The sequence below is a fragment of the Ovis aries genome, chromosome Y, assembly GCF_016772045.2.
Source record: "Ovis aries strain OAR_USU_Benz2616 breed Rambouillet chromosome Y, ARS-UI_Ramb_v3.0, whole genome shotgun sequence".
NCBI classification, from domain to species: domain Eukaryota; kingdom Metazoa; phylum Chordata; class Mammalia; order Artiodactyla; family Bovidae; genus Ovis; species Ovis aries.
Window position 1 is genome coordinate 7,689,913 of NC_082741.1, and position 12,261 is coordinate 7,702,173.

The 12,261-nt window shown below is 35.8% G+C and overlaps 1 protein-coding gene across 23 annotated transcripts in view; it reads right to left on the reverse strand.

Moving 5' to 3' along the window:
• Positions 1-2,672: 2,672 nt before the first annotated feature.
• Positions 2,673-12,261, reverse strand: part of LOC132659058 (lysine-specific demethylase 6A-like) — a 166,816-nt gene continuing 157,227 nt past the window's right edge. For 13 of the 23 annotated variants that reach the window (XM_060408701.1, XM_060408700.1, XM_060408698.1 and 10 more), the window contains 2 exons: positions 4,824-4,994; positions 2,673-3,825 (listed from right to left, as the gene is read on the reverse strand). In XM_060408701.1, coding sequence (XP_060264684.1) covers positions 3,796-3,825; positions 4,824-4,994 — 201 coding nt within the window. In that variant the 3' untranslated portion in view covers positions 2,673-3,795. Of the gene's footprint in view, positions 3,826-4,806; positions 4,995-12,261 lie in introns of all 23 variants that reach the window. The other 10 variants (XM_060408699.1, XM_060408696.1, XM_060408695.1 and 7 more) reach the window with 1 other exon arrangement.

The following is a 12,261-nucleotide window of genomic DNA, read 5'->3' on the forward strand; positions in this document are numbered from 1 at the left end:
CCTAACTAAAACAAATAAAAGGAAAAAGCCATTATATAACCTAATTTAAAAGAAAAACATTTATAAAACAAAGATAACCATCAACAAAATGACAAGACAACCTAATTAATAAGTGGGAGAAAATATTTGCAAATTATAAGGGATTAACACACACAAAAAAACGTAAGAATTCTTACAACTAAGCACAGCCAGTGTTTTATAGTAGCTATAAATGGTATATAGTACCTTTAAAATTGTAAATTGCTATGTTGAACACCTGAAACTTAATTTTGTATGTCAACTTTTTACTGAATTAAAAAAAGAAAAAAGTACCTGGGTAGAGTTTATACATAGGTATTCTACCTCCTGCAGTAAAACAAAAACAACCTCCAAATTTAAAAAAAAAAAATTTATTTTAGGCTGTGCTGTGTCTTTGTTGCTTTGAGTGCTTCTTCTAGTGGTGGGGAGTCAGGTCTATTCTCCAGTTGCAGTGTGCAGGCTTCTCACTGAAGTGGGCTTTCCTTGTTGTGGAGCATGAGCTTTAGAGTAAACAGGCTTCAGCAGCAGTATGTAGGCTCTAGAACATGGACTCATTAGTAGTAGCACACAGCCTTATTACTCGCTCTGAGGCATGTGGGATCCCACTGCACCAGGATTAAACCTGTATCCCCTGCACTGGCAGGTGGATTCTTAACCACTGAGATACCAGAGAAGTCTCCAAATCCAATTTAAAAGGACAGAACAAAATTCATGAAAGAGAATAGGTAATGGAGGACTTTCTAAATCTAAATGAATACTTATGAGTGATGCTGGTACATGTGATTTCACTTTTGTATCTGTTTAAAATTCTGAGAAATCTAATTCTTGACAGATGATCCAAAGAAAACCAAGTCATTTTTTATGTGTAGGCAAACTCAGTAGAGTACATCATGAGAAATGCTGGGCTAGAAGAAGCACAAACTGGAATCAAGACTGCCAGGAGAAATATCAATAACCTCAGATATGCAGATGACACCACCCTTATGGCAGAAAGTGAAGAGGAACTAAGAAGCCTCTTGATGAAAGTGAAAGAGGAGAGTGAAAAAGTTGGCTTAAAGCTCAACATTCAGAAAACAAAGATCATGGCATCTGGTCCCATCACTTCATGGGAAATAGATGGGGAAGCAGTGGAAACAGTGTCAGACATTATGTTTGGGCTCCAGAATCACTGCAGATGGTGACTGCAGCCATGAAATTAAAAGATGCTTACTCCCTGGAAGAAAAGTTATAACCAACCTAGATAGAATACTGAAAAGCACAGACATTACTTTGCCAAGAAAGGTCCATCTAGTCAAGGCTACGGCTTTTCCTGTGGTCACGTATGGATGTGAGAGTTGGACTGTGAAGAAGGCTGAGCGCCAAAAAATTAATGCTTTTGAACTGTGGTGTTGGAGAAGCCTCTTGAGAGTCCCTTGGACTGCAAGGAGATCCAACCAGTCTATTCTGAAGGATATCAGCCCTCGGATTTCTTTGGAGGGAATGATGCTAAAGCTGAAACTCCAGTACTTTGGCCACCTCATGCAAAGAGTTGACTCATTGGAAAAGACTCTGATGCTGGGAGAGACTGGGGACAGGACAAGGGATGACAGAGGATGAGATGGCTGGATGGCATCACTGACTTGATGGACGTGAGTCTGAGTGAACTCCGGGAGTTGGTGATGGACAGGGAGGCCTGGTGTGCTGCGATTCATGATGTTGCCAAGAGTCGGACATGACTGAGCAACTAAACTAACTGAAGTAAACTCAGTAAATTCAATTTATATGAACCTTGGCAATAAACCATCTCAAAATGAGAGGAAACAGTAAGATGTCTTGTAAGGAATACAAAGTTAAGAAAACTTAGATGGAGCACAAATATATTATAAATATACTAACTTTGTAAGTGTCCTGATGACTAAATTTTAATCTTTGTTTGAAAAAACATTTGTCTTGAGTTTTAGTACCAAAGACCTTTGCATAAACACATTTACAAGAGAATCACAAAATGGAGCAATTAAAATAATAAGTCAACCATTTTTCTTAAGTAAAACAGATTATTTCCTTTTGAAATTATATATATGTATATCTATATGTGTATGTATATCTATATATATATAATGATTACTGTTAAGATTTCAATTGTTGAAAAACTATTACCTAAATGTAGTAACATATATACTACTTTCATCTTTAAATTATTTCTATAAAGTTATTTGAAAAAAAATACATCAAGGCATTGCATCAGATAGGATTACATATTCTCACTCCATTTATAGAACTTTTACCAAAGTTTTCTGGAAATCTAGAAAATGTGATAGAATGAGAATAAAGCCCAAATGTTTCACTAAGATATAGGCAGAAAACCAGGAACTGTTATAAAATGGTTACAGATTGAGTAGTTTGTTTATATGAAACAAGAAATTTAACAGAGCTTGTTAAAATTTACTAATGATAAAGGATTTGTATATATTCTCCCTCTCTCCTCACTGAACCATTTTGTATAAGCAGAAAATCATGGAATTTTAGGTCACCTAACTCCAGAAAATATGTCACTTAATATATTTATTATTAGAGTGCAGGCCATCATTATGAATCTCTTCCACACAATAAATAAAATTTATCAGACTTACATGTTTCCTTTAAAACTGTAACTTCATTATTCATTTTCTACTATATGTTTTTCCAGCACTTATTTATTGGCAATCATTGTAATAACTGCAACCTCACCAACCAGAATAAAAGACATTTACTTTAAAAATACACATACTTTTGTAAGTAATGCTTTAAGGAAGGCATCTCAGAAACTACCTTAGAGGTGAAAAATTAAAAATTTATCTTTTTATAATTCTATACTGTATTATAAATACATATGTTATACATGTATGTGGACATATATGTACATATAAAATATATATAATAAGATTTGAAAAGGAACAAAATCTGGGTTTTTACAGAAACTCTAAAACTAAAACAGTGGAAAATGCTTTAAACATGAAACAACTTTAGTAAAATTTCTGTACAATTTTAAAGTTTTATTTACACATATGAAATGTAAAAGGAGTAATGCTTAAAATTACAGAACTCCATATATTTAATGGCAGGTAAATCTTGAAAAAATAACATACCAGTCACAAATAATTTCAAGCAATAAATATGTATTCATAAATAGTGTAAATCTCTATCAAGATTAGAAACAAAAATCACAAAACTGAAGTTTATTTCTTAGTCTATGTGCAAACTATTATCTTTGCACCTTTACTATTAAGCTATTAAACATTTTTAAAACTTTCAATTTGGAACCATTATGGGCACCAAACAATACAGAAAAACTTAAAAGTGATTTAAAAAACAGGCAACAAAAAAACCCCTAACCTTTCTTCTCTAATTTTTCACATTAAAACACTTAAGCAAAGATTTAAATTTAACTATCTTAGCAAAAATATGACCAGTGAGGGCAGTGTATCTTCCCAAAGAAAGTTTTGAAAAGATAAAATAAAAATGAAAGCTAATTTGTAAGTCCAGAAACATTTAAAAAAAAAAAAAAGATATCTTCAAAGCAGTAGTCTACTGGGCAGTGCCAGTTCTGTCACATAAACATAAAACATATATAATTAAGAAAAGCTGGATCTATCCTGGAGCAGAGAAATGCTCTCCTATATCCAGTCGATTGACAATATTCTTGGAAGGTTGCATAGACATAGCTTTCAGTCAGCACTCTTATTAAGCAGCTATAAAACCACTGGTGCAGAACTTTCCTGAAGATGAGAAAAGGTGTCATTTAATATTCACGGACCAGTATCAAGAAGAGGAGGATGATACTGAAGGAGCCTAAAATTAAAAGTAAGGTATGTTAATTGTTTCAGTATATTATTACTCCTCAAAAGTGTTCTCTATCTCATGGCTATAACCAATCTACAGTATACTTACAAAGTGAGTTAGAAAGAAAGTCTTGAAGTTCAATAATCTGCTATTGTGACCTTTAGGGCCATATTTCTTAAGACCTGTAAAGTATTATCCTCATTTTTCTTACTTAACCACTTAATCACAAGAATTTATAGGACATATTAAAACAAAAAAATAATTGTGGAAAATACTGTTAAAATTCAATTAAAATTTCACTAGTGAATTGTCTGTGAACTTTTCTCAGCAAGAGCACCTATTTCTCAAAACTATTTTCTCTTTTAAGAAATCTAATGCACCATTCAATTGAAAATATCACAACTAAATTTCAACATTTAAAACAAAAGACATTTAAACGATACTAACAAGCCAGGAATAAATGTTTCCATTCACAAAGCCATTTCAAGTCAGAAGAAAATGCACTTGCCTTTGAAACGAAAAGTTGCAGACCATACACATTTGTGAATTTGGTTTCATGCATGTTATATACCATTAGCAAAACACTATTACTTGTAACAAGAAATACATTTTAAATAAACAAATTAATATATAACAACAGAGGAGTATTAAAAACATATCAATTTTCTGGGGGATCATACCTACAAAATTAAGTAACCAAAATTTGGCTTTATCAATTAAGTAGCATAATATTATGATAATATTATCAAAGTACACAAAAGTTTTTAATGTAATTAATGTTACTAATTAGGCCACTCTAACTGAAAAGGAATAACAGGAATATGCAATGACTTGATAAAGATAAAAGGTTTTCCAAGTATATAAAGAGGAATATTTTTCGTATGCACCGTTACTGAACCAACAGAAAATGTGAATGTCTTATTAATTCTTATAAATTCGGGAGTGAAAACAAACACTGATGCTTCAAAACACAGCTAAATATGTACTCACATAATGAATTCACTTACTAATGTAAACTGGTCGTATACTTGCATCAGGTCCTCAATTTTGTATTCTTCTAGCACCACGAAATTGTCCAGATTCCCACTTGCTTTTCGTGCACAGTCTTGGCAATGTACTATGTATGTCTTTTGAGAATTGCTTTCATTAGTGACAAAAAGAAGATCAAAAACTTCCACCTGTTTTATACAAGAGAGAAAGCACTGAGCAGACATAGCTGAAATTATCTGTACCACTATTATAAAACTATAGAATTCTACTTTACATGAAAATGTGGATGATCATTTTGGACTAAATGCTGGGATTTTGATAAAAGGCTCCATAGGGGAATTCGCTGGTGGGCCAGTGGTTAAACTCTTCTCTTCCACAGCAAGGGGTATGGGATTAATTTTTCATTGGGGAGCTAATATCTTGCATGCTGAGTGGCTAAAAGAATAAATGAATAAATAAAAAATACAGTAATAACCTTAAAAAACACCTAGGCCCCATAGTAGTGTTTAAGATGCCAGGTTTATTTTCTAGGACATCCAAAGACAAGGACAGTGTTAGGTATTTCGAAAATAACCAAATGAAATCATCATTGTAACCATGGATCAGCATGTTTCAATTTTCCACATAATTATCAGTACAAAAATAGTATTCATCAGTTCAGTTCAGTCGTTCAGTCGTGACCGACTCTGTGACCCCATGAACCACAGCACATCAGGCCTCCCTGTCCATCTCCAACTCCCGGAGTCCACCCAAACCCACGTCCATAGAGTCGGTGATGCCATCCAACCATCTCATCGTCTGGTGTCCCCTTCTTCTCCTGCCCTCAATTTTCCCAGCATCAGGGTCTTCTCAAATGAGTCAGCTCTTCGCATCAGATGGCCAAAGTATTGGAGTTTCAGCTTCAACATCAGTCCTTCCAATGAATACCCAGGACTGATCTCCTTTAGAGTGGCCTGGTGGGATCTCCTTGCAGTCCAAGGGATACTCAAGAGCCTTCTCCAGCACCACAGCTGAAAGCATCAGTTCTTTGGTGCTCAGCTTTCTCTATAGTTCAACTCTCACTTCCACACATGACCACTGGGAAAATCACAGCCTTGACTACATGTATCTTTGTTGGCAAAGTAATGTCTCTGCTTTTTAATATGCTGTCTAGGTTGGTCATAACTTTTCTTTCAAGAAGTAAGCATCTTTTAATTTGGGTGCAATCACCATCTGCAGTGATTTTGGAACCCAGAATAATAAAGCCATTGTTTCCACTGTTTTCCCATCTATTTGCCATGAAGTGATGGGACTGGATGCCATCATCTTAGTTTTCTGAATGTTGAGCTTTAAGGTAACTTTCACTCTCCTCTTTCACTTTCATCAAAAGGCTCTTTAGTTATTCTTCACTTTATCATTAAGTGTGGTATCATCTGCATATCTGAGGTTATTGATATTTCTCCTGGCAATCTTGATTCCAGCCTGTGCTTCCTCCAGCTCAGCATTTCTCATGATGTACTCTGCATATAAGTTAAATGAGCAGGGTGACAATATAGCCTTGATGTTCTCCTTTTCCTATTTGGAACCAGTCTATTGATAATGTTTTGGTTTTAGTTGTCTTTCCCTGCAGGGGAGGAAAGACACATCTGTCTGACCTCTACAAATATAGTCACAACTCTTTGTGATCCAGTGAACCCCAGCATGCCACGGTCCCCTCTCTTTCAGTTATCTCCTGGAGTCTGCTCACACATCATAGTTGGTGACGCTACCTAAACATCTAATTCTCTGGTGCTTACTTCTCCTTTTGCCTTTAATCTTTCCCAGCACAAGGGAAAGATTTCCCTTTAGCTGGCTCTTATCCAATGAGCTCGCTCTTCACATCAGGTGGACAAACTACTGGAGCTTCAGCATCAGGATCAGTCTTTCTGAAGAATATTCAGGGTTGATTTTCTTTAGGATTGACTGGTTTGATCTCGAAGTTCATGGAGATCTCAAGAGTATTCTCCAGTCCCACAATTTGATAGTATCAATTCTTTGGTGCTTAACCTTCTATATGGTCCAACTCTCACATCTATACATGACTACTGGAAAAACCACAGTTTTGCCTATATGGATCTTTGTCAGCTAAGTGATGTCTCTGCATTTTATCTAGGGCTATGGCTGTCACAGACTTCCTTTCAAGGAGCAAGCATCTTTTTATTTCATGCCTGCAGTCACCACCTGCAGTGATTCTGGAGCCAAGAAAATAAAATTTGCCTCTGTTTCCATTGTTTCCCCATCTATTTGCCATGAAGTGATAAGACAGGATACCATGACCTAAGTTATCTGAATGTTGAGTTTTAAGTCAGCTTTTTCACTCTCCTCTTTTATTCTCAAGAGGCTCTTTAGGTCCTTTTCATTTTCTGCCATCAGAGTGGTATCAACTCCATATCTGAGGCTGCTATTTCTTGATTCCAGCTTGTGATTCATCCAGCCTGGCATTTGGCATGATGTACTCTGCATATAACTTAAGTAAGTAGGGTGACAATTCAAACTTTGTTGTACTCCTTTCCCAATTCTGAACCAATCAGTTGTTCCATGTCTGGTTCTAACTGTCGCTTCTTGGACAGCCATTCCCATCATGTTAGATCACTGATTTCTAAAACATCTGTGTTCACTCTTGCCATCTCCTATTTGACCTTATCCAATTTTCCCTGATCATGGCCCAAACATTCCAGGTTCCTGTGCAATATTGTTCTTTACAGCATGGGACTTTACTTTCACCACCAGACACTATCACAACTGGGTATCATTTCCACTTTGGCTCAGCTACTTCTTTCCTTCTGGGGCTATTAGTGATTGGCCTCCACTCTTCCCCAGTAGCATATTGGTACCGTCTGACCTGAGGGCTCATCTTCTGTCTCACATCTTTTGGCCTTTCATACTATCCAAGAGTTCTTGCAGGAAGAATACTTGAATGGGCATTTTCTCCTCCACTGGACCACGTTTTGTTAGAACTCTTCACTATAACCTGTCTCTCTTGGATAGCTCTGCTAGACATGTCTCATAGCTCCACTGAGTGATCCAAGCCCCTCTGCCACGGGAAGGCTATGATCCATGAAGAGGCCACTAATGTTTTGACTAACCCACATTATTCCTTTCTGGACTGCCACTGTGATTAGTTTACTTTCAAGAGCAAGAAACTCACTGATGACTAATAAAGGGTGTTTATTTATTATCCTATTACATTAAGGAAAATAAGTACAGGGTGTATTTATGAACTGTACTGTACCAAAAGACAGTGTACTTCTTTTACGAATGTTGACTTGCAATGTTTCAGGATGGAAAATGGATAATACCTAAACAGTTGTTTTCATATACAGAAAAAATCATTTATCTGAGATATAAACGCTAACCAGAGTCTGTTTGGTCTTATAAAAATGTACTTCAATGAGGTTATGTAATGTTAAAACAGCCAAAAGATTTAATCAGTATATCTCAGAATTAAAATGTAATTTCAAGATTTCCTTTGGATGTTCAATTTCTTAGGCAAGTGATCTTCTGACTTTTGTTTGACTTCAGTGATTAGAAATTCATCACCTTACATCGTCTTTGAACTACACTAGTAAAAGATCAGAGTTCATAAAGTTTTCCTTTATTCTAAATAGGCAGTAACATAGTTTAGTAATCCCAGTTAAAACATCTTGGTTCTTCAGTTTGTCATCATTCTCTATTTCTTCAACTATCATATTGATTTTACTTTCTAAAGACTTTTTAGCTTCTCTCTCTTTTTTTAACGTCACTACTAATGAATCTCAGCCCTTAGTAATTTTTTTTAAACACCATTCTACAGACTTAATCCCTAGCAGTCCAGTGATTAAGACTCAAGCTTGCCCTGTTGGGGGCTTGGGATCAAAACATATATGGGAACTAACATCTCACATCCTATGCAATACGTACACTCCCAAGACCCCAAAGAACAGACAAAAATGCTCAAAACTAGTCTCTTTACCTTCTTCCTTTTCTTTAATTATCAACTACCGCTTGATGAAACATGTACCTTGACTTGTGTCCCTTGCTGCAGAACTTTTAATTATCTTAGAATAAACATCAGATTTCTTAAATTCAAGAAGCTTATTGCTAGATACCACTATATCTAGCTAAATATAGCTAGATACCACTAGCTATAGCTAGCTTATAGCTAGATACCACGAGCTATAAGCATCTTACAGATTTTTCAAAATATGAAATACATTTCCCAACCACACTAAATTACCTAACCTTTTTATTACTGTACTATTAGACTTGTAACTATGCCTTCAGACCCTATACTTTAAATCATTACAACTAGCTCTTTATTAGTCAAAATGGGGACCAATTTAGTCAACCCATTTTTGCCAACGAGAAATAAGTTTGTTTACTGGTGAAGCATAAACATCTGTGCTTCAGCATTCATTGAATTCTTGGGAAGGATTTTCTGCTGACTGAAGTTGTCAAGATGCTTGAAGAAATGGTAGTTGGTTGATGAAAGGTCAGATGAATATGGGAGATGAGGCAAATTGTAGCCCCATTTGTTCAACTTTTGAAGCATTGGTCATTGTTGTGAATAAATGGGCCTTTTCTGTTGACTAATGTTGACTGCAGGCATTCCAATTTTCAGTGCATCTCATTGATTTGTTGAGTACACTTCTCTGATGTAATGGTTAACTAGGGATTCAGAAAGTTGAGTCGATCAGACCAGCAGCAGACACCTACAGTGACCATGACCTTTTATACATGCAAGTTTGCCTTTGGAATGTGCTTTGGACTTCTCAGTTCAACCATGCAGCTGACTGTCACAGTGAATAAAATCCACTTCTCACCAGATGTAATAATCTGAGTGAGAAATAGTCTGTGTTGTTGTGTAGAATAAAAGATGACAACACTTCAAAATGACTATTTTTTTTGATTTGTGGTCAGCTCATGAGGCACCCACTTATCCAGATTTTCACCTTTTCGATTTGCTTCAAATGCCAAATAACCACAGAATGAACAAAGCTGAGTTCTTGGCCAGCTTCTTGTGTAGTTCTAAGAGGATCAGCTTGGATTATATTCTCAGTTGGTTGCTGTCAACTTCTAATGGCTGTGCTCCTCATCTTCAGGGCTCTAGTCTCCACTACAAAACTTCTTGAAACACCACTGCACTGTATGTTCATAGGCAGTTCCTGGGCCAAATGTATTGCTGATGTTGAGAGTTGTGTACACCATTTCATGACCCATTTTGAACTTGAATAAGAAAACTGCTTGAATTTGCTATTTGTCTAAAATCATTTCCATAATCTAAAATACATGTATATAAATAGCCAGTAATAATTCATTGGCAAAAAACATAAAACAAGATATGCACATTAAAATGGTGTATAACAGAACCACATTTATTTAAGAATGTATTCCAGTATCAAATGGCAACATTCACCAATGCAAAACTGAAATTATTCCTGCATCAACTAATACTTGTTTTGTCCTCCATAAAACACAATGATGTTTTTATTCTCTGATTCAAGCCATTTTTTCCCTGCTGAAATAATATAATTCACCTTTGAATGGGCCCCTACGGCAATATTAGAAAATAATTTTTCCTACTCTTTTAAAGAACTATTTCTTTCTTTTTAATGGACTGATGTTGCTTTACAATATTGGTTTAATTTCTGTCACACATCAACATGAATTGACCACAGGTGTACATATTTTCCCTTGTTCTTAAATCTCCCTCCCACCTCCTGCCCTTTCCCAACCCCTAGGTTATTACAGAGCCCCAGTTTGAGTTCCCTGAGTCAGAAAGTAAATTCCCACTGGCTGTCTATTTATATATGTTAGTGTACATACATCCATACTATTTTCTCCATTCATCTCACCCCCTCCCTCCCTCTTCTCCTGCACTCTTGCCCATAAATCTGTTCTCTATGTCTGCATCTTCACTGCTGTTCTGTGAACAGAGTCATCAGTACCATCGTTCTAGATTCCAAATACAGGAGTTAATGTATTTTTCTTTTTGACTTACTTCACTCTATTATAGGCTCTAGGTTCAACCACCTCATTATAACTGATTCAAATGCATTCTTTTTATAGCTGGGTAGTATTCCACTGTATACCACAGCTTCTTTATCCATTTGTTAGTCAATGGACAATGAAGTTGCTTCCATGTCTTGGCTATTGTAAACAGTGCTGCAATGAACACGGGGATACATGTGTCTTTTTCCATTTGGGTTTCCTCAGCAGATATGCCTAGGAATGGGATTGCTGGGTCATATGGTGGTTTTATTCCTAGCTTTTTAAGAAATCTCGGTATCATCTTTGATACCGGCTGTATCAATTTACATTCCCTCCAGCAGTGTAGGAGGGTTTCCTTGTCTCCACACTCTCTCCAGCACTCACTGTTTGTGGATTTTTTCATTATGGCCATTCTCTCTGTCTCTCTGGTATGAGGTGATACCTCATTGTGGTTTTGATTTGCATTTCTCTAATAATATGTGATGTTCAGTATCTTTTCATGTCTCTAAGAGCAATCTGTATGTCTTCTTTGGAGAAATGTATGTTTAGGTCTTTTGCCCACTTTTTGACTGGTGGTTGTTTGTCTTCCTGGTATTGAGCTGTATGAGCTGCTTGTATACTTTGAAAATTAATCTTGTCAGTTGTTTAATTTGCTATTATTTTCCACATTCTTAAGGCTGTCTTTTCACATTGTTTATAGTTTTCTTTGCTGTGGAAACATTTTTAAGTTTAATTAGGTCCCACTTATTTTTGTTTTTATGTCCACTATTCTAGGGTTTAGGTCATAAAGGATCTTGCTAAATTTATGTCATACAGTGTTTTGCCTGCTTTTTCCTAGGAGTTTAATAGTTTCTGGTCTTACACTTAGGTTTTTACTTCATTTTGAGCTTACCTTTGTGTATGGTCTTAGGAAGTGTTCTAATTTTTTTTTTTTTTTAATGTGGTTGTCTAGTTCTTCCAGCACCACTTACTGAAGAGACTATCTTTTCCCCATTGTATAGTCTTGTCTCCTTTGTCAAATATAAGGTGTCCATTTGTGTATAGCTTTATCTCTGGGCTTTCTATCTTATTCCATTGGTCTATACTTTTTTGTCCTGTACCATATTGTTTTGATGACTGTAGCTTTGTAGTATAGTCTGAAATCAGATAAGTTCATTCCTTCAGCTTCAATCTTCTTAAGATTACTCTGGCTATTGGGGATCTTTTATGTTTCCATACAAACTGTGAAAACTTTTTGCTCTAGTCTGAAAAATGCCATTAGTAATTCAATAGGGATTACACTGAATCTGTAGCTTGTTTTGGTACTGCAGTCATTTTCACAATATTGATTCAACCAAGAAGTATGGAATATCCCTCCATCTGCTTATGTCATCTTTGATATCTTTAACCAGTGTCTTCAATTGTGTGTATATAGATTTTTTTGTCTGCTTAGACATTTATTCCCAGATATTTTGTGTGTGTGTGCAA